General features: G+C 41.6%; 1 protein-coding gene, 1 long non-coding RNA gene and 1 other non-coding gene across 18 annotated transcripts in view; 2 read left to right on the top strand and 1 right to left on the bottom strand.

Annotated features, from left to right (window-relative positions):
• LOC120020955 (formin-binding protein 1-like) overlaps positions 1–4,010 on the top strand; it is a 94,760-nt gene extending 90,750 nt beyond the window's left edge. For 8 of the 15 annotated variants that reach the window (XM_038964609.1, XM_038964621.1, XM_038964618.1 and 5 more), the window contains 5 exons: positions 199–308; positions 690–822; positions 1,160–1,290; positions 1,403–1,557; positions 1,784–2,854. In XM_038964609.1, the coding sequence (XP_038820537.1) occupies positions 199–308; positions 690–822; positions 1,160–1,290; positions 1,403–1,557; positions 1,784–1,962 (708 nt within the window). In that variant the 3' untranslated portion in view covers positions 1,963–2,854. Of the gene's footprint in view, positions 1–198; positions 309–689; positions 823–1,159; positions 1,291–1,402; positions 1,558–1,783; positions 2,855–3,887 lie in introns of those variants that run through there. The other 7 variants (XM_038964622.1, XM_038964620.1, XM_038964619.1 and 4 more) reach the window with 2 other exon arrangements.
• Positions 4,011–7,275: 3,265 nt separating this feature from the next.
• Positions 7,276–9,544, bottom strand: LOC120021284. Of its 2 annotated transcripts, XR_005472491.1 has the most exons (3): positions 9,211–9,544; positions 8,461–8,677; positions 7,276–7,737 (listed from the first exon to the last, which is right to left on the bottom strand). It is a non-coding gene; the product is annotated as an uncharacterized LOC120021284 (long non-coding RNA). The 2 variants fall into 2 exon arrangements; XR_005472490.1 differs by having other exon boundaries at positions 8,461–9,544.
• A 2,940-nt stretch (positions 9,545–12,484) lies between these two features.
• On the top strand, positions 12,485–12,612 carry LOC120021945. Its single transcript, XR_005472578.1, has one exon. It is a non-coding gene; the product is annotated as a U6atac minor spliceosomal RNA (small nuclear RNA).
• The last annotated feature ends 8,353 nt before the right edge of the window (positions 12,613–20,965 follow it).

Here is a 20,965-nt window from a genome sequence, read left to right as displayed (position 1 = left end):
TACTGCACCTGAAGGATTCTGGTGTTACATAGAGATACTGAACATCTGAGAGGGGTGTTAGAATACGTTATACTGTATATTCATCCGTTTAGAGACACGATGTAGAATGCTCCTGAAACTCACTTTGTCTACAACTTTTCTTCCTCTCTTCCACTATCTCTCTCTTTTTTTAATTTTGAATGTATCTCTCTCCATAAGGGCTCTGGACCAGAGGACTTCAGCCACCTGCCCCCAGAGCAGAGGAGAAAGAAGCTTCAGGCCAAGATAGACGACTTAAACAAGGACATCCAGAAAGAGATGGACCAGAAGTAAGTGTGTGTGTGTGTGTGTGTGTGTGTGTGTGTGTGTGTGTGTGTGTGTGTGTGTGTGTGTGTGTGTGTGTGTGTGTGTGTGTGTGTGTGTGTGTGTGTGTGTGTGTGTGTGTGTGTGTGTGTGTGTCTGTATCTGCAACGTAAGCCTCAGCCATATTTGTATGGAAATTATGTCTTAACTACTCCCTAAAAGCTCCACCAAGTCCTTACTGTCAGCCTTTTTATGGACCAAAATTTGCCTAGTAAAACTTCGGGATAGATACTCGGGTAGATTTAGGGGAAATGTGGTTGGCTTGGTCAGCTTTAGACTGGGCTATCTATTTGTCGGGAGTATGTCTCGAGTATTCATGTGTCACTCTCTCTTCCTCTGGCCGTCAGAGATGCCCTAACTAAGATGAAGGGGGTGTATGAGAAGAACCCTCAGATGGGTGACCCTGCCAGTGTGGACCCCCGCCTAGTAGAGATAGCAATGAACATCGAGAAACTGCAGTACGAGGTGCAGAAATTCGAGGTGAGTCATGAAAAACCCCTCTCGACCTATCCCAGACAGGAATGTACTGTATTTCTAGATGCTGGACGGACTCAGTGTTGTGAGTAGCATAGTTATCTTGTTTGGCTTTGCTAAGACGGTACCTCATTATTAGATCAAACAGTAGAGTGCTCCTGAGTCCTGACTTCTCTTCCTTATTTGTAAATGATGCACTGCCTTGGAGGCCGCTATTTGTTCTGGCTTTGTGTAAGTGAAAGGAGCCTTAGTAACAAGGCTATATCTGACTCTGGACTGCACTACTCTAGCAAATCTCATCTCACAATCCTAACGTATGCGTGTGTGTGCACGCGTGTACCAGGGATGGCTAGCTGAGGTGGAGGGGAGGTTACCATCGAAGAGCGATCCTCCCAGGAGACAGAGTGGTCTGTACGAGACGCAGAACAGCAACAGCAGCACGGTTGCCAACAACTGTGCACAGGACAGAGAGAGGTACAGTAAACACACACACTCACTCCATTACTCAACACTTTGTGGTTTGTTACTGTACTGTTGTGTTGTGAGGTTGCTATAGTTACCGTGTGTGTGTGTGTTGGTCCTTGAGCAGCCCGGATGGCAGTTACACAGAGGAGCAGAGTTCAGAGACTCAGGACAAGGTGGCCATAGCCAACACTCCAGAGTTTGATGATGAGTTTGACGATGGGGATGAGGAGACGCTGCCCACCATCGGCACCTGTAAAGCCATCTACCAATTTGAAGGTAATACACCTTTAACAGGTAATACGCCAATCAGAGACAACAACACGGGTAATGTGGGCTGGAACATCTATTTGACTATTTGAGAGATATGCAACAATAACACTCGTCCACCTTGTTTTGACACTATACTGGCTTTCTTTCTCTCTTCCTTTTCTCTTCCCCCCTCTCCTTCTCACTTTCTCTCTTTCTTATTCCATCTCTTTTCCTCCTTCCCCCCCTCCACTAGGTCATAATGAGGGGACTATATCAGTGACGGAGGGAGAGCTGTTGTATGTGATAGAGGAGGATAAAGGTGACGGCTGGACGAGGGTCCGCAGGAACGAAGAGGAGGAAGGCTACGTGCCCACATCTTATGTCGAGGTCTCTTTGGAAACAACCGCCAAAGGTGCTATGACATACATTTAACTGAAGGGGTTTTCTTTTGGGGCCGAGGGCATTTTTTTCATTTTCAGGGGGTGGGGGGGCTCGGGGAGTCGAGTACACTCCTTACACTCTGAATGATGGACCAACCAGAAGTCTCCATGTGCCTCTGTCATGATTACCATGTAGCTGAGACCGGCCCCATGCACTGTGGTGTTGTATGTGATGGGTATCTCGATGTATTTGGGAGACAGGATAGTTTTAAAAGAGGTATTGGTTGTTTTTGGTGTAGGGCGACGTTATCCCTAGACACTGATCTTGGGTCGGTTTCACATTTCCCACAATAATGGTTAAGGTCATGATTGGGGGTGGGGAAGCTGATCCTAGATCTGTACCAAGGGGAAACTTGACCCCGGAGTGTTTGGTTTCCCACTGGTTCTGAGAGAATTCTCTCCTCGTTTCCTCTTGTTTGCCAGGAGAACTGTCTGTCGTTACTTCCAGTCAACTCAATGGGAATCAGGGCCGGTTGTAAGGACGATTTCAATGAGTGCTTTTTTTTTCTTGATATGCATGCAGTCATATTTCCCCCATGTTCTTATCACCTGACAAAGGTATATTTTATCAGATAGCAACTGGCCTCAAAGGTAGATCAGGATGAAAACAAAAAGGCAAAATGTAAGTGTGTGTGTATGTTCGACTACATATGTTTATGGTCTTAACCACTGAATCATATTCCCACAGAGGCCAGTATCGAGGTGATATTTGCAGAGAATAAAATAATATAATACACAATTCTTTGGGGTTAAACCATGGGATCGTGTGTGGGGGGAAAAAACTGCTTGCTGTCCCCAGTAGTAAAGCATGCTAGGTTGTACAATGTAGAAATATGCAAATTATTATTTGATTCTGCTGTAAAAAAAAAAAAAAAAAAAAAAAACATACGCAATCATATTTTTTTGTTGTACTGTGACAAATGAATGTACCCAATCACAACGCTTCACCCCTATACATAGGACTGCATTCTGTAACGAGGCTATTAGCGCTCAGTGAATATCAACTCCTCTATCCTGGATTGTCTCACTCCTCTACTGTTAAGATGCACCAATGTCACAGACTAAAAGGTCCAAGGAAGGGGCTATTTCTTTTTCTGGGCCTTTATTTTCCAGAACGGTTGTAGAGGAATTCAGGATTGAGAATGAGCTGTATGTACCATTATTCTCAGTGAGAACGTTGTGAGAAGGGAATTTTTGTCGTGTGGCTGATTGTAACATTGGTGCTTGGTTGCCAGATCAAGCATGGGTTTTAATTAGCACCTCGGTGCAGATGAGTCCATTTGAGAAGCATGGTCTGTGCTACAGTATGGTGTTGAAACTGTTTTATGCCTCTAAAATATCCAGCCATTTCTCTTTTGAAGATTACTGAATTGTGCAAACATAGGCCCAAAAGGCATCTCGGAAGAGACTCCAACTTTGTTGTCAAATCTCAAAAAGCTCAACAAATACGCTTCCACAACTCTTTCTCCTATAGCGGTGAAAGTAATCCCGTCTCTGACAGTGCTATTAACACAACCATTTCATCCCCCTGCTAAACGGGGGTCCAAATGAAATGTGAGGCATGTTATGTTGGTAGTCATTTTCTCTCTTATTTTATTATTATTATTTTTTACATAACATGTTTTGGTGCATGTTTGACATTGTTACCAGCTTAAGTGTCTCTTTTCGTTTTTGGAAATGATAGATTCCCACACCAGGCTAACATTTAGAAACGGTATCATAAAAAATATGACTTTTAAGGTACAGCAACTGATATTAACGCCAGAGAACAATATTATTTCCTTTCAAAGGCAATTGCAAAGAATAGTTCTTCTTCCACCTCATTTAGTATGTGAACTACATTTTATTTCCCTGAGATCTCACTCTAACGTGTTCTTTTTTCATTTTTTGTTTGTTTTTTTTTCTTTCAAATTGCAGATTCCTAAAAGTGTGAGAGGCTGGCTCAGAAATGGCAGGGCAAGCAGCCTCGGAGACAGAGCAACCACATTCACGTTCCTTTTATTGTCATAGAGTCAGAAAGAGAGAAAGACATGACCGAGATACATCCTAATCGGTCTCCCGTTTTTATCTCAATTTCCAACCCGATACATACGTAGAGTTCTCTTCTTTTGCAACAGTTTCTGACCAGAAGCAACAATAATAAGCATCCCAATTTTGCACCCGTAAATCTTTTAATAGTCCATTACACATTTATAATTTTGCTTCCGTTGTCCCTGCAAAGCTTTGCTTCTCGATGTACTAACTCAGCTTCCGCTACGCGGCGTTATCATGGCGGCTGTTAGCTCTCTCGCCTCAAATCCCAACCCGCTACCATGCCGCCCCTCCCCAACCCCCTTCCTAAAGCACGGCAGGGTGTGGTCAGAGACAAGACCAGCTCCCCCCTCATGGAAGGGGGGAAGAAGCAACACAATCTCCCCCCACACCCACATCCCCGCCCACACCCCACCCATACCATCTCACCTAACCAGACCATCAGACAGGAAGGCTGGACAGGAAGCCAAACCGTGTCCCTCCAGTCCACCCTAGCATCCAAACCAATCAGGTGGATACAGTTGCAGTATCTCTCTCTCTCACTCATTCATTGACTCAGAGCCATCATCACAGAAGGAACCGTCCAGATTCAGCATCACTTGGAGTGCCGTGGAGTTCCCATGGAAACAACGCAGTCATTCCACTCTCAGACCGCAGCTCCATATTTTGCAGTTTTCAAATGGACTAAAACATGGACCGATTGGTCATCTTACTGTATGTGTGTATGAAAAAGCTTCATTTATAGTGTGTGTCTTCTGTGTTGTCTGTCAGTATCATGTACATCCTCCATACGTGACTGGGGAGTGGACAGGACTAGGAGCTCCAGGACCGAGAGGGGTTGGGGTGGGAAAGGGGACAGGTTCACTTTACTTCATTACTTCACCTCACCTGCACTCTCTCCCTACCATACCATCATGTGTTGTTACTGGCATCCCATCCAGTGGTGGAAAAAGTATCCAATTGTCATACTTGAGTAAAAGTAAAGATACCTTAATAGAAAATTACTAAATTCAAAGTTAAAGTCACCCAGTAAAATACTACTTGAGTAAAAGTATAAAAGTATTTGGTTTTAAATATACTTAAGAATCAAAAGTAAATGTCATTGCTAAAATATACTTAAGTATCAAAAGTAAAAGTACAAATTATTTCACATTCCTTATATTAAGCAAACTAGGGGGCACTATTTTCTTGTTTTTGTAATTAACAGATAGCCAGGGGCACACTCCAACACTCCAACAATTATCAAACGAAGCATTCGTTGTTTAATGAGTCCGCCAGATCAGAGGCAGTAGGGATGACCAGGGACGGTCTCTTGATAAGTGAGTGAATTGCAACATTTTCCTGTCCTGCTAATTATTCAAAATGTAACGAGTACTTTTGGGTGTCAGGAAAAATGTATGGAGTAAAAAGTACATTCTTTTCTTCAGGAATGTAGTGAAGTCAAAGTAAAAGTTGCCCAAAATATGAATAGTAAAGTAAAATACAGATACCCCCAAAAATGACTTAAGTAGTACTTCAAAATATTTTTACTTAAGTGCTTTACACCACTGATCCCGTCTGCTCCTCTCTCTGGCCACACCCCTCCCCTCCTCAAACCCCTCCACCACAGGTGGCAGACGCTGGTCATTGGCTGCGTTGATGGCCATGTCACAGCTTAGGATGGGGCTTCTCTCGGACAGTGCATGCCCTGTCTCCGCTTTGACTCGCTACCCTACCGCTCGCCTCCGGGGGGGGGGGGAGGTTGCCCATGTCGCTTTTTATTTCAGTTAACTCACATTGCCTGTTACACTTCTTAACCTGTTTGTCACCTTTTGGGTTCTGTGCCTGGGGATCCTCTACTAGCGCTTCCTTATTTTGTTTTGTTGCTGTTTGACTGTTCGTCGTCTCTGAAAGCACGCTCACCTACCGGTGTTTTTTTAACAGTGAGTGTGTGCTCTCCCTCACAGTAACTCCTCCTGCTCAAAATCTCAGCTAAGAAAGTTTTGGATTCCGAAACTTCTGTTTCTGAATGATTTTATGCATACAGTACATGGTTATAAAATGTAATTTGTCAATTTGTTATACTGTATGTAATGTTGTTGGCTGACATTGTACTTGTTTGAGAAGTTTGTCGAAGGCAAGTGGTCGTTAGCTTCCACTAGCCTCATCCTGTGGATACATACCGTGCTGTTTAACGTCTCCACTGTATATCCTACCCAACAGACAGAATGACCCCGGAAGAGAACTTGAGGATTAGTTACATTTCTCATGTAATTTGCATGGTCCACTTACTACTGTATATGGAAGTATTGTAATACTGTGATCCACACACACACTTTCTTTCCCACAAGGTTGTGTGTGACAGAATATGAGACGAGACAGACTTCATTTTGGGCCTTAACTAGTTTAATCCATAGACTTAGTTAGACATCGCATCATTGTATCTGTCCCATTATGGCGTCTGTGAGGGCATGGGCAGCCCACTGAGGCCATCTCCATTTTGAAGTAGTCAATTTTCTTCTACTACGAGTTGGCAAACAAACTGAAAGGGTGCATATTGCCAGCTGGAGTGTGTATGTACAGGTTTAGAGCCAAGGTTGGCGATTTACTGCCACCTGCAGTTATGGAATGTTTGCTCATGAGTATACTTCATTGGCTGATCCCTCCTGGTGACCTGGATGGAATTATGTGATCCTTCCTTAACCCATAGGAAGTCCCACCCAGTTGACTACTTCAAAATGGTGAAAGTCCTCAATGGCACTGCCCATGATAAAATGGACTTTAAGGCACTAAAGTCCTCTATCTCTCTCTATGGATTTGTCCTACCACTTAGTGTAAAGACAGATGTCATTCTATTATCTGTGGTATGTTGAATAGGTCAAGACATCTCTTGTTTTTTTTAATAAAGGTTTGGGGGGGGGTTATTATTTTGTATGTGGTGGTCGAGGTAGATTACCCATAACATCTACAGAGATGATGATGTCCACTGTTTCCCCCTCTCAAAGGCACATACATTTTACATTTTTTATTTTGTTCATTTTATTTGTCATTATTTTTTTACCAATTTTGGGTCGAAGAGATTTTAGCTTTTTATTTTGTAGCTAGTTGTTTCTTTAGCTGGAAAACTGTTGCACCTGAATTACAAACCACCTATGATGATGAAACCAGTTGTCTGATCTGCCTGAAGTCACTGCAGATGAAGTAATGAATAACAAATATTTGTTTTGTCTAATGAAACAGTTAGTGATGGCACCCTATTCCCTATTTAGTGCACTACTTTGACCAGGCTCAAGAGTGTCTTGAAACTTTTTTTTTATTACAATATTACTACTCAAGCAACATTTCAAAGAGCAGCAACTGAAATTGTATCAATGCAAACCATGTATATTATCATTAGAACAACACACGAACAGTGATCCAATCATCATTTGGAGTCCCAGTTACTTGTCATAATATAAAAGTGGCGCAAATCTAGAAGTTCTTTGGCCCGAGACTCAGGTCAGGTCAAAGTCTCCTTTTGCTATTCCCATCCGTCCATCTCTTATTTTGATTATTGTAGATATTGATTTGGCAGTTGTTTTGTTTGTGAGAAGTGAAAAGACAAAACTGGTTTCCCATGCAGACCATCAGAAGGTGCATATCTGTAGTGCGCTGACCCACTCAGAAGCGAGCCAGTATAGAGGGGAATCTGCTTATCTCCTCTCCTGCTAATGCTGGATTCAGATCATCCTAGACCTTCAGCCTGGCCCCAGCGCACCTGTACAGAAGAAATGGCTTGTTGGAATTTAGAGAGAATATATATAAATATATAAATAAATATTGATTCAACTAAGACAAAAAAAGGAAATAAACAGTCTATTTTTAAGGTTTTAACGATTAAAAGGACCTACCGTTACTTCTTCTCTCTCGCTTTGCTAAGACTTTGTTTTATTGTTTTTGTTTTGTAAAGTCTGCCAAATGGTGTGTTTCGCACTTTTTTTCTGTTTGTGTTCCATTTGGTATATGCTTGCGTTTCGGAGCACTGAATTATTTGTATTGTGTAAACTGTGCCAATTAAATACATGTTGAAAATAACTAGTCTTCGCTGTGGTCCGGAGAACAACACTGCCACATTGTGCAAGGACAATTTGAGGGGGGAAATTCCATTATCCATCATTTTTGGAACTTCTGATGCTCTCCAAGTCTAAGACTGGCATTCGTTCTGCTGTCAAATAGCCCCACAAATACTCCTCTTTCCATCATGTTTGGAAATGCTGATGGTCCCTGACTGTCTACCTTTTGTTTCAGTGATTATTAGCAGGCTAATGTTGACACTTTTTGTCATTTCTGCCCAGTTTAGTAGTTTAGTCATTCAAGTAGGTTTTTCCCAAGAACAAACAACCTGGGTAATAGGTTAAAATGGAATAAACTTGACTAGAACTGAATACAATTGTGACAATACCAGGTGAATCACCAGAGAATGGGGAGGGTGTTAGCATACCTGAGCGAGGTCCAGTATAACCACAGGTTGCACAAGTCCACGATCCACCACAGACGACTGAATAAACTCAAGTCACACACTGTCCACTGGGGGAGAACGGGGAAGGTGGGAAAGGTGAGGAATGTGTTGGTCAGAAGAAAAGTTCAACTATTGACAGTGAAATCGTCAGATGCCTGTCGTATTACTTGCCTGATATCACCTGTTGTAGTGAAACCATCTGAAAAAACAGAACCCTACCAGTGAGAAAGATTAGATAACCAATACATGCAGTATAAAGACTTGCGTACAATCAAATGTATTTATAAAGCCCTTTTACATCAGTTGTCGGGCACACTTTCAAATACTTGCGTATCAGTGAAGATAAACATGAGAGAAAAAGGAGATGACAACAATGCCGTTACACAAACAGCATCCATACACCTACTACATGAAGTAGTAGCTGTTCAGAGCGAGAATAAAACAAGACTACAAGCAAGAAACAGATAGCGACAGGGAGAGAGTTGAAGGAGTCGCTGTTCAGGCCTCTGACTGTACCTCCACCTGCCAGCGGTCTAAGCACAGGCCCCAGCCTCTCCAGGGTGAAGTAGGGATGGTTGGACAACTTAGGGTTGGAGAGGCTCTGTCTTGGGGCTTGTCTAAACATCAGACTGTTATCATGGTTACTCCATGGATTTTCTGTCTGACCGAAGTCGCACCTAGAAAAGAGTCTCTACAAGCCAGAATGTTGAATAAAATGATATTTACACTTACTTTACCGGTTGTACATGCTGCTGGTCCTTTTGGTGGTAAGAGTTGGAGATATCCACAGGAAAGTGTTGCTAGGTTCTGTCGCTTGGATTTTCATTCTCTTGGCCCATTGAACATGATGCACAATATGTAAACAATAGTAGAATGTAACCGAATGTAGTATGAGGCGTTATATTTGAGGCGTTACACGTGTCTGTTATGAGGAGTTGTAGTGTCTTCCAATAATTACTCTATTGCGGCATTCTAGACCTCTGCTGAATCTGGTAATGACTGGTGTGGCTGTTGAACAAGTTGAGGCGACTAAATTACTTGGTGTTACCTTAGATTGTAAACTGTAATGGTCAAAACATATAGATTCAATGGTTGTAAAGATTTGGGAGAGGTCTGCTTTTTTGACACCACACTCCACAAAGCAAGTTCTGCAGGCTCTAGTCTTGTCTTATCTTGATTATTGTCCAGCCGTGTGGTTGAGAGCTGCAAGGAAAGACCTAGTTAAGCTGCAGCTGGCCCAGAACAGAGCGGCATGTCTTGCTCTTCATTGTAGTCAGAGGGCTTTTATACAGTTGAAGTCGGAAGTTCACATACACCTTAGCCAAATACATTTAAACTCATTTTTTTCACAATTCCTGACATTTATTCAGAGTAAAAATTCCCTGTCTTAGGTCAGTTAGGATCACCATTTTATTTTAAGAATGTGAAATGTCAGAATAATAGTAGAGAGAACGATTTATTTCAGCTTTTATTTCTTTCATCACGTTCCCAGTGGGTCAGAAGTTTACATACACTCAATTATTATTTGGTAGCATTGCCTTTAAGTTGTTTAACTTGGGTCAAACGTTTTGGGTAGCCTTCCACAAGCTTCCCAAAATACATTGGGTGAATTTTGGCCCATTCCTCCTGACAGAGCTGGTGTAACTGAGTCAGGTTTGTAGGCCTCTTTGCTCACACACACGCTTTTTCAGTTCTGCCACACATTTTCTATAGGTTTGAGGTCAGGGCTTTGTGATGGCCACTCCAATACCTTGACTTTGTTGTCCTTATTAAGCCATTTTGCTACAACTTTGGAAGTATGCTTGGTGTCATTGTCTATTTGGAAGACCCATTTGCGACAAAGCTTTAACTTCCTGACTGATGTCTTGAGATGTTGCTAAAATACATCCACATAATTTTCCTCCCTCATGATGCCATCTATTTTGTGATGTGCACCAGTCCCTCCTGCAGCAAAGCACCCCCACAACATGATGCTGCCACCCCCGTGCTTCACGGTTGGGAGCGACCCTCTTTTTCCTCCAAACATAACGATGGTCATTATGGCCAAACAGTTCTATTTTTGTTTCATCAGACCAGAGGACATTTCTCCAAAGAGTACGATCTTTGTCCCCATGTGCAGTTGCAAACCATAGTCTGGCTTTTTTATGGCGGTTTTGGAGCAGCGGCTTCTTCCTTGCTGAGCGGCCTTTCAGGTTATGTCGATATATGACTCGTTTTACTGTGGATATAGATACTTTTGTACCAGTTTTCTCCAGCATCTTCACACGGTCCTTTGCTCTTGTTCTGGGATTGATTTGCCCTTTTCACACCAAAGTACGTTCATCTCTAGGAGACAGAGCGCGTCTCCTTCCTGAGCGGTATGACGGCTGCGTGGTCCCATGGTGTTTATACTTACTTACTATTGTTTGTACAGATGAACGTGGTACCATCAGGCGTTTGGAAATTGCTCCCAAGGATAAACCAGACTTGTGGATGTCTACAATTTTTGTATGACGTCTTGGCTGATTTCTTTTGATTTTCCCATGATGTCAAGCAAAGAGGCACTGAGATTGAAGGTAGGCCTTGAAATACATCCACAAGGACACCTCCAATTGACTCAAATGATGTCAAATAGCCTATCAGAAGCTTCTAAAGCCATGACATCATTTTCTGGAATTTTCCGAGCTGTTTAAAGGCACAGTCAACTTCTGACCCACTGGAATTGTGATACAGTGAATTATAAGTGAAATAATCTGTCTGTAAACAATTGTTGGGAAAATGACTTGTGTCATGCACAAAGTTAGACGTCCTAACCGACTTGCCAAAACTATGGTTTGTTAACAAGAAATTTGTGGAGTGGTTGAAAAATGAGTTTTAATGACTCCAACCTTAGTGTATGTAAACTTCCGACTTCAACTGTAAATACTATGCATGCCAGTCTCTCTTGGCTAAGAGTTGAGGAGAGACTGACTGCATCACTTCTTATTTTTTATAAGAAACAATGTGTTGAAAATCCCAAATTGTTTGCACAGTCAATTTACACACAGGTCTGACACACACACTTACCCCACCAGACATGCTACCAGGGGTCTTATCACAGTCCCCAAATCCAGAATAATGGCAAAAAAGCGTACAGTATTATATAGGGACATTATTGCATGGAACTCCATTCCATCTCATATTGCTCAAATAAACAGCAAACCTGGTTTAAACAACAGATAAAGCAACACGTCTCGGCACAACGCCTCTCTCCTATTTGACCTAGATAGTTTCTGTATGTATTGATATGTAGGCTACGTGTGCCTTTATAAAATATGTATGCAGTTCTGTCCTTGTCTATTAATGTTCTGTATTATGTCATGTTTCATGTTTTGTGTGGACCACAGGAAGAGTAGCTGATGCTTTTGCTACAGCTAATGGGGATCCTAATAAAATACAAAAAGTACAAAAAAATACCAGTTGTTAGTTGAATATTACATTTTACAATCGAGGTATAGACACGTATAACGCCTCACATACCAACGTCTCATATGTAACGCTTCATACTGTACACATCATTGGCATCAGCTGATAGAGGCTGGAGGGGGGAAAACCGCAGCGAACTACTACCAAACAACATTATTAGTCTTCGAGACAAGGACGAAAGTAGGTAGACAACTAACGAAAAGCAGACACCTAGTTGTTTCTTAGCGTATCGTTTTGTTTTCAAACGAGCTGGTTCCATTTCGAAAATATTTTGTTGACTTCCTGGATTGAAAAACGTCGTATCGAAACTCAATGTCATTGGCCCACACGAATAATATGTAAATAAAATACAATTGCATTCTGGGAATATATATTAATACAAAGAATAAAACGTTTATAACCATTGATTTGGATGTTAGAAAATATTGCACGTATGGGGAAGTAGTATGTTTTACTGTTATTGTATATTTTCTCAAAAGGGTAGATAAAATTTTACCAACCGTGGTCGAGAAGTTTATATGCTAGCAGTGGTTTATATAGCGATAATTTACCCCATGTCGTTGTGTTGTATGAAAGGAGAGAAGGTTAGCACTCCCCTTGACAAGGATGGAAGAGGCCCTAGTGGCCTTCAACACATATATGGTTAAGGCATTGCCACTTACTTCGTGGCATCTTCAACCAAGTTTTTAATTGATACAAATCCTTGAAATTAATTTAATACTGACAGTATTATGTACATCACACACACAAAAAAAGCATGATAACAATTATGAACCATTATCCTCACTAGGACAGTTATTTCATTGGCTGCTTTAGGTTTGAAGAATGATCAATTTGCATTAATATTCACAAAATTAAGTTGCTACTCATGCCCCAAAACAGATAACAGCATGTAACACTGTAATGCAGATGAGAATGCTTCTTAATAACATACTGAAATCTTTGTGTATGTTTTTTCAATGACCAAAAGAGTGCAGTCATGTTCTACCAAAGACAGAACAAGATCAATTCCTTCCTCAATCCATATCCCTCAAAAAGGTATGCCTGGCCTGCGGGTGAAGTGTCTGTAATAAAGATTGCTAAAATATTTGTCTCTGTCTCTGTGTAAGACATCAGGGCCCTCTGCCCAGACCACAGCAGGATACCTCGGTATGTGTGTCTGTGGCTCCTACATCAGGCAGGCAGACTGGTGGGATAGGTATTGCAGCAGTGTATGACTGAGTTTCTCTACTGCTATAGCTCTATCTAATATATCCCCCCCCCCGCTGAAACCAGCATCAAACCTTTCTCATCAATGACTTTGATAAGATTTTGATGTTGTAGCCGGCAGACCTGGAGGTGGGTAGTAGCCTGGACTGAACTGAGAGAGTTCCGGCTACTGAGATATTAAAGTCTGTGCCAGTATAGAGGTGAACAAGTTCTTTAGGCTTTGTTATATTAGGTTTTTGTCATGTTCAATTCCAGCTCTAGAGGAAGACATGAGGGGCCGTAACTCTAACACCCTGCACTGCAGAGCTCAACCCTGTTGTGTGTCATCAGTTCCATTCCCTCCTCGGTAATTCTCGATCATGGGAGCCTTTTTCACAGCCAAGACGGTTTGCATGTTTTCCATTGAAATGAGTATGTGTACTTCATGAGAACTGAATGAAAGGATAAGCAGTCAAAACACAGACAGCATCAGTGAAGAGTCAGGAGTCAAGACTCCCTGGACCACTGACAGCAAAACCCACGCTGTCAGGTAGGCTAGCCTAAACAAAATAACAAATGTGGATAGACACAAGTATCCACATTAGGAAATCAAATTAAGCCCACTTCAGGGGGATTAATTTTGAAAAGCAGGGGGCGAAAAGGGAAAGATGTGAGAGTAAAACGTAGGTCAGCAGCAGCTGGGTCTGTTGGTTGGTCGGTCCTCTTCTCCATCTGGAATAAATATGTTGTCACCGCCGCTCTGCTCGCCTCCACACAGCTAGCTGAGGCTGAACTGAGCGCTGAGGTACTCTTTGGACCGGGGCTGTCTGCAGCCCAGTGGAGCTCCATGGCTTATTCAGTGCTGCGCTGGTCCCAACAAAAAGCCCCAAATGCTGTCCAACTCCCCTACATCAACATCATGACCATGGTCAACTGCCAGCTGGCTTTAAGCCCTTTACATTGTCAACAACAGTCTATTAAAAAAGGTTATTGGGGATAAGGCCTACAATATTAACTATTAAAAAAAGGTTATTGGGGTAAGGCCTACAAGGTTACAGAGAAGCAGTATAGAATAATAGACTCATTATTTAGATGAATTATATCTGTCTCCACTTGCATCCATTTGTAGATAGATAGGCCTACAGTATGTGTGTGGACTATACATGAACACGCCCTTTTAGCACTTTCAAAGCTACAGTAGCCTAGCTGGTGGTCGTAAGACATCTCTTGATGGTGTTATCCATTTACAATGCAGGCCTGCCTATGTTATAGGACCTGAAGTTTAGGACCGACTTTTCACTTTCCTGCAGGCAGTGGGCAGTCACTCTGCTGACTAGCCTATAATTTTGCCTCTCTCATTTGCTGGGTGCTAATTAGTAGGGGAAGGAAAGGTGGAAGCAGAGTTGATCTGGGGAGAAGGAGACTGAGATCTGTGTGTCACAAACCTTAAACCCCAAGCAACCAGAGAGATACCGCATCTCTCTCTCTCTCTCTCTCTCTCTCTCTCTCTCTCTCTCTCTCTCTCTCTCTCTCTCTCTCTCTCTCTCTCTCTCTCTCTCTCTCTCTCTCTCTCTCTCTCTCTCTCTCTCTCTCTCTCTCTCTCTCTCTCTCTCTCTCTCTCTCTGCTGCAAAGCATTCTTGTGGGATCGAATGAACTTTGCGGGTGTAAAGAGTAGAGTTTCCTGTCACAGTATTTAAACTAGCAATTCAAATGGTGTATGTTGGCGCTCTACATCTTATGAGACATAGGATACATGGGTGCATGTTTGGTTGCGCAGCCTAGCCATGCAAAGCCAGCTCCTTGTCTGAACAGTTTCCTCATAATTGTTTTCCTTCACAAAAACATTTCTGTATAGATTCACTGGAAGTTCATTGATAAACATTTGAAAAATCCTGTCTTAAGAGAGAGAGAGGGAAAGACTTGCAGAGGTGCAGTGTTAGAATTTGGTGATCTAATTTTGTCCAACTATACTGAACAAATATATAAACGCAACATGTGAAGTGTCGGTCCCATGTTTCATGAGCTGAAATAAAAGATCCCAGAAATGTTCCATATGGACAAAAAGCGTATTTCTGTCAAATATTTTGCACAAATTTGTTTACATCCCTGTTAGTAAGAATTTCTCTTTTGCTAAAATAATCCATCCACCTGACAGGTGTGGCATATCAAGAAGCTGATTAAACAGCATGATTATTACACAGTGTTAGGGACAATAAAAGGCCACTCTACATTGCGCACAGATGTCTCAAGTTTTGCTAACTGCCGGAATGGCCATCAAAGCTGTTGCCAGAGAATTGAATGTTCATATCTCTACCATAAGCCTCCTCCAACGTCATTTTAGAGAATTTGGCAGTACGTCCAACCGGCCTCACTACCGCAGACCCCTTGTATGGCGTCATGTAGTCAAGCAGTTTGCTGATGTCTACGCTGTCAACAGAGTGCCTCATGGTGGCTGTGGTGTTATGGTATGGGTAGGCATAAACTATGGACAACAAATGCAATTGCATTTTATCGATGGCAATTTGAATGCACAGAAATACTGTGATGAGCTCCTTAGGCCCATTGTGAGGCCCAATTCCTAGTCATGTGAAATCCATAGATTAGGGCTTAATGAATTCATTTAAATTGACTGATTTTCTCACAGTAAAATATTAGAAATTGTTGCATGTAGCATTTATATTTTTGTTCAGTATATTTGAAAATTTCCCCAATGTTAAACCAGTTGGGGAACGTTCCTAGAACATTACCAAATTTGAATTGAAACGTAACTATGTTAGAACTTTTAGAAAACGTTCTGTTCCATAGGGCCTCACACAATTGGCCCAGCGTTATCCGGGTTAGGGGAGGGTTTGGCCTGGGGGGCTTTACTTGGCTCATTGCACTCTAGCGACTCCTTGTGGCAGGCCGGGCGCCTGCAGGCTGACCCTGGTTGTCAGTTGAACAGTGTTTCCTCAGACACATTGGTGCAGCTGGCTTCCGGGTTAAGCGGGCGGGTGTTAGGGAGTGTGGTTTGGCAGGTCATGTTTCGGAGGACGCATGACTCAACCTTCGCCTCTCCCGAGCCCGTTGGGGAGTTGCAGCGATGAGGCAAGATCGTAATTGAAATTGGGAGAAAAAAATGGGGTAAAATAATAAAAAAACATCCTGTTAAAGTAATGAAATACTAAGAATATTACTTTTTTTTGTTTGTTCCTTAAATGTGCTGAAAATGTTCCAAATCCAACCAACTTTCCTGCACCATTCCCAGAAAGTTGTGGGAAAGTTGTATGCAAAATAACCATAGGACAACCACATTCTCACCAAGCTCTAAGAAACATATGGTTCTCGGGGCGCTATGTGCTAGCAGTGGAGAGCTATGTCCTGCCAAGAAATGTGTTTATTTCCTGAGAAACATCTGGAAATGCTAAGAAAAATATATTGATGAAAAAATAGAAAAGGGTACAATATAGAAATTATTCATTTTGATTTAATTCTTCTCAAAAATCACCTCTTGCTGGGCCAAGGATGAGCTGCTGGCATTTGGCTTGTGGTGAGAGGGGCAGGATTATTGACTGAAAGTGACCATGGGGTTATGGCCCAGACAGACTGATCCAAGAGAACTGAGGCCAACTCATCCCCTCTCCTTTCTTTATCTTTCTTGATCACTTTTCATTTTCTAGTCTCCTTTCTCCTAGTGTTGTAATCATTACCCAGCTAGCACATTTGGTTCCTTGGAAGTTGTGGGAACGTATGTTTTTGGTTTCACAATGATTGTGGGAACAACGCCATATATTTCCTGAGTGGTAAAAATGACTGTTTTTTAAACATTCTGAGAACAGAAGTGAAAATTTTGTCTGTTCTGGGAATGTTTTACTCTGGTTCCTTTAATGTTTTCCTGGCTGGAAGGTTTTATTAACGCTCTGAGAACTGGAAATTATAAGTTATTTTAATGTTTTTAATAACTTTAAAACTTTCATTGAATGCCTCTTGGGTGTGCCACCAGAGATTCTGAGTTTGAGTCCAGCCTCTGTCGAAGCCGGACTGGGAGGCCCATGGGGTGGCGCACAATTGGCCCAGCGTCGTCCGGGTTAGGGAGGGTTTGGCTGTGTTTTTTTACCCATACAAAGCTGCTCCCAATTGAAAGGAAACAAGCACTCATTAAGATCAGGCGTGGCCAATTAGTGGGCGTGGCCAACACACCTGAACACACTTAACAAGATAGTTTTGTTGATGCTGAGAATGGAATGTATGTTTTTAAATAGCATTCTTAGAACATTCTCTGAATGTTATTAAAGTTTTATTGTGGTTTTTATGTAAAGCTTTCCCAATGTTCTAGGTACAATTTGAGAACATGACTAAATAAAACCATGAGGAAACTTGTAGGAAACGTTATGCTGAAGTACTGAAATTCCCACAGAATAAGGTTGCTTTTTAACATTCTCTGAACTATTGAGAACATTCCCAATGTCAAACCAGTTGGAGAACGTTCCTAGAACATTACTCATTTTTTAAAGAAATGTAACCATTTTTCCAAATCAAATGTTATTTGTCACATTACAAATTACCTTTAAATGCTTACTTACAAGCCCTTAACCAACAATGCAGTTTTAAGAAAAATAAGAGTGAAGAAAAATATTTACTAAATAAACTGAAGTTAAAAATAAAAGAGCAATAATAAAATAACAATAACGAAGCTATATACAGGGGGTACTGGTACAGAGTCAATGTGCGGGGGTCAAGGTTAGTTGAGGTAATTGAGGTCATATGTACATGTAGGTAGGGGTAAAGTGATTATGTGTAGACAATAGATAATAAACAGCGAGTAGCAGCAGCGTAAAAAAGGTGGGGGGGGGGTTCAATGCAAATAGTCCGTGTAGCCATTTGATTAGCTGTTCAGCAGTCTTATGGCTTGGGGATAGAAGCTGTTAAGAAGCCTTTTGGACCTAGACTTGGAGCTCCGGTACCACTTGCGTGGCAGATCTGATGTTACTTACCCTTACCACCTTGATGAAGTCGGTGATTGATGTGGTATACTCCTCAATGCCATTGGATGAGTCCCGGGAACATATTCCAGTCTGTGCTAGCAAAACCGTCCTGTAACTTAGCATCTGCGTCATCTGACCACTTCATTATTGAGCGAGTCACTGGTACTCCCTGCTTTAGTTTTTACTTGTAAGCAGGAATTAGGAGGATAGAAGTATGGTCAGATTGTTTTCCTCTTGTTGCACATAGAAATTAGGTAAAACGGATTTAAGTTTCCCTGCATTAAAGTCCCCGGCCACTAGGAGCGCAGCCCCTGGATGAGCATTCTCTTATGGCTTTTTTACAGCTCGTTGAGTGCGATTTTAGTGCCAGCATTGGTTTGTGGTGGTAAATAGACAGCTACGAAAAATATAGATGAAAACTCTCTTGGTAAATAGTGGTAAACAGCTTATCATTAGATACTCTACCTCAGATGAGCAAAACCTTGAGATTTCCTTAATATTTGATTACGTTATTGACAAAGACACAGACCGCTACCCCTTGTCTTACCAGAGGCAGCTGTTCTGTCTTGCCGATGCACGGAAAAAGCTGCCAACTGTATATTTTCCATGTTGTCGTTCAGCCACGACTAGGTGAAACATAAGATATTACAGTTTTTAATGTTCCTTTGGTAGGAGAATCTTGAACAGAACTCATCCAGTTTATTCTCCAATGATTGCACGTTGGCCAATAGGACGGATGGTAGAGGCGGGTTACCCACTCACTGACTAATTCTCATAAGGCACCCCAACCTAAGTCCCCTGTATTGGCATCTTCTCTTCATGCGAATGACGGGGATTTGGGCCTGGTCGGGTATCTGGAGTAAATCCTTCGCATCCGAATTGTTAAAGAAAAACCTTTGTCCAGTTCGAGGTGAATAATCGCTGTTCTGATATCCAGAAGCTCTTTTCGGTCATAAGAGATGGTGGCAGAAACATTATGTACAAAAAACGTTACAAACAACACGACAAAACACACAAAATAGCACAATTGGTTAGGAGCCCGCTAAACGGCAGCCTTCTCCTCCGGCGCCATTCTTATATAAAGTATTTTAGGAAACTTTCTGTTAAAGTAATGAAATACATTTTTTTGTCAAGTTCCTTAAATGTGCTGAGAATATACCAAAGCCAAGTAACTATCCTGCACCATTCCCAGAAAGGTGCAGGAAGGTTGTATGCAAAATAGCCGTAGGACAACCACGCTCTCACCAAACTCTAAGAAACATATGGTTCTCAGAACGTTATGTGCTAGCTGGGTAAGTAGTGCTTTCTTATTATGGTTTTCCCATGTTCCTATTACAATTAATACGTTCTCTATCAGGCCAAACATGGGCTGGCTAACCCTTTTGAGTTTGGGGTTGCATTCAAGCCATCGAACTGTCTCATTTTTTGCAATGTAATGATACTTATTGAATAGAAAGACATTTAATTTGTCTCAATCAAATCAGTGTCATATGTCATGATTTGACTTACAACATTAATCTGAAGACTGTTATTTATCTAATCGACTAAATATGTTTAATTGTTACCCAATTAACCTTTCTAGGACACACGGTCCGCTAGCGGAACCCCCCCCAACATTCCGCTGAAAAGGCAGCGCGGGAAATTCAAAAATATTTTTTAGAAGTATTTAACTTTCACACATTAACAAGTCCAATACAGCAAATAAAAGATAAACATCTTGTTAATCTACCCATCGTGTCCGATTTTTTAAATGTTTTACAGCGAAAACACAACATATATTTATGTTAGATCACCACCAAATCCAAAAAACACACAGCCATTTTTCCCAGCCAAAGATAGAGTCACAAAAGCAGAAATAGAGATAAAATTAATCACTAACCTTTGATAATCTTCATCAGATGACACTCATAGGACATCATGTTACACAATACATTTATGTTTTGTTCGATAATGTGCATTTTATATCCACAAATCTCGGTTTACATTGGCACCATGTTCAGAAATGCCTCCAAAATATCCGGAGTAATTACAGAGAGCCACGTCAAATAACAGAAATACTCATCATAAACTTTGATGAAAGATACATGTGTTACATATAATTAAAGATACACGTGTTCTTAATGCAACCGCTGTGTCAGATTTTTTTTAAACTTTAGGAAAAAGCATACCATGCAATAATCTGAGACGGCGCTCAGAAATACACAACATTTCTCCGCCATGTTGGAGTCAACAGAAATACAAAATTACATCATAAATATTCCCTTACCTTTGATGATCTTTCATCAGAATGCAGTGCCAGGAATCCTAGTTCCACAATAAATTGTTGTTTTGTTCGATAATGTCCATTACTAGTGTCCAATTAGCAACTTTTGCTAGCACGTTTAGTTCACATGTCCAAACGCTGGCGCCGGTCCAGGCGAACTTGGACGAAAACTTCAAAAGTTATATTCCAGGTCGAATAAACTGGTCGAATTAAGTAGAGAATCAATCTTCAGGATGTTGTTATCATATATATCCAATAACGTTCCAACCGGAGCATACGTTTTTGTCTACAGAGTAATGGAACACATGGCCATATCATGACTAGCGCGCGTGACCAGGAACTAGCATTCTGCCAGACCACTGACTCAAATAGCTGCCATCCGGCCCCACATCACACTAGAGCCTTCGCTTCATTCCACGCTCTACTGACTGTTGACATCTAGTGGAAGGCGTAGGAAGTGTGAACAGATCCATATCTTACTGGGAATTGAATAGGCAATGACTTTTTTAACATCAACCAGCCCCAGAATTTCCACTTCCTGTTTGGAAGTTTGCCTGCCATATGAGTTCTGTTATACTCACAGACATAATTCAAACAGTTTTAAAAACTTCAGAGTGTTTCTATCCA

This window comes from Salvelinus namaycush, chromosome 26 (genome assembly GCF_016432855.1).
Source record: "Salvelinus namaycush isolate Seneca chromosome 26, SaNama_1.0, whole genome shotgun sequence".
NCBI classification, from domain to species: domain Eukaryota; kingdom Metazoa; phylum Chordata; class Actinopteri; order Salmoniformes; family Salmonidae; genus Salvelinus; species Salvelinus namaycush.
Note: the sequence above shows the minus strand (reverse complement) of the source record. Positions and strands in the feature narration are given on the sequence as shown.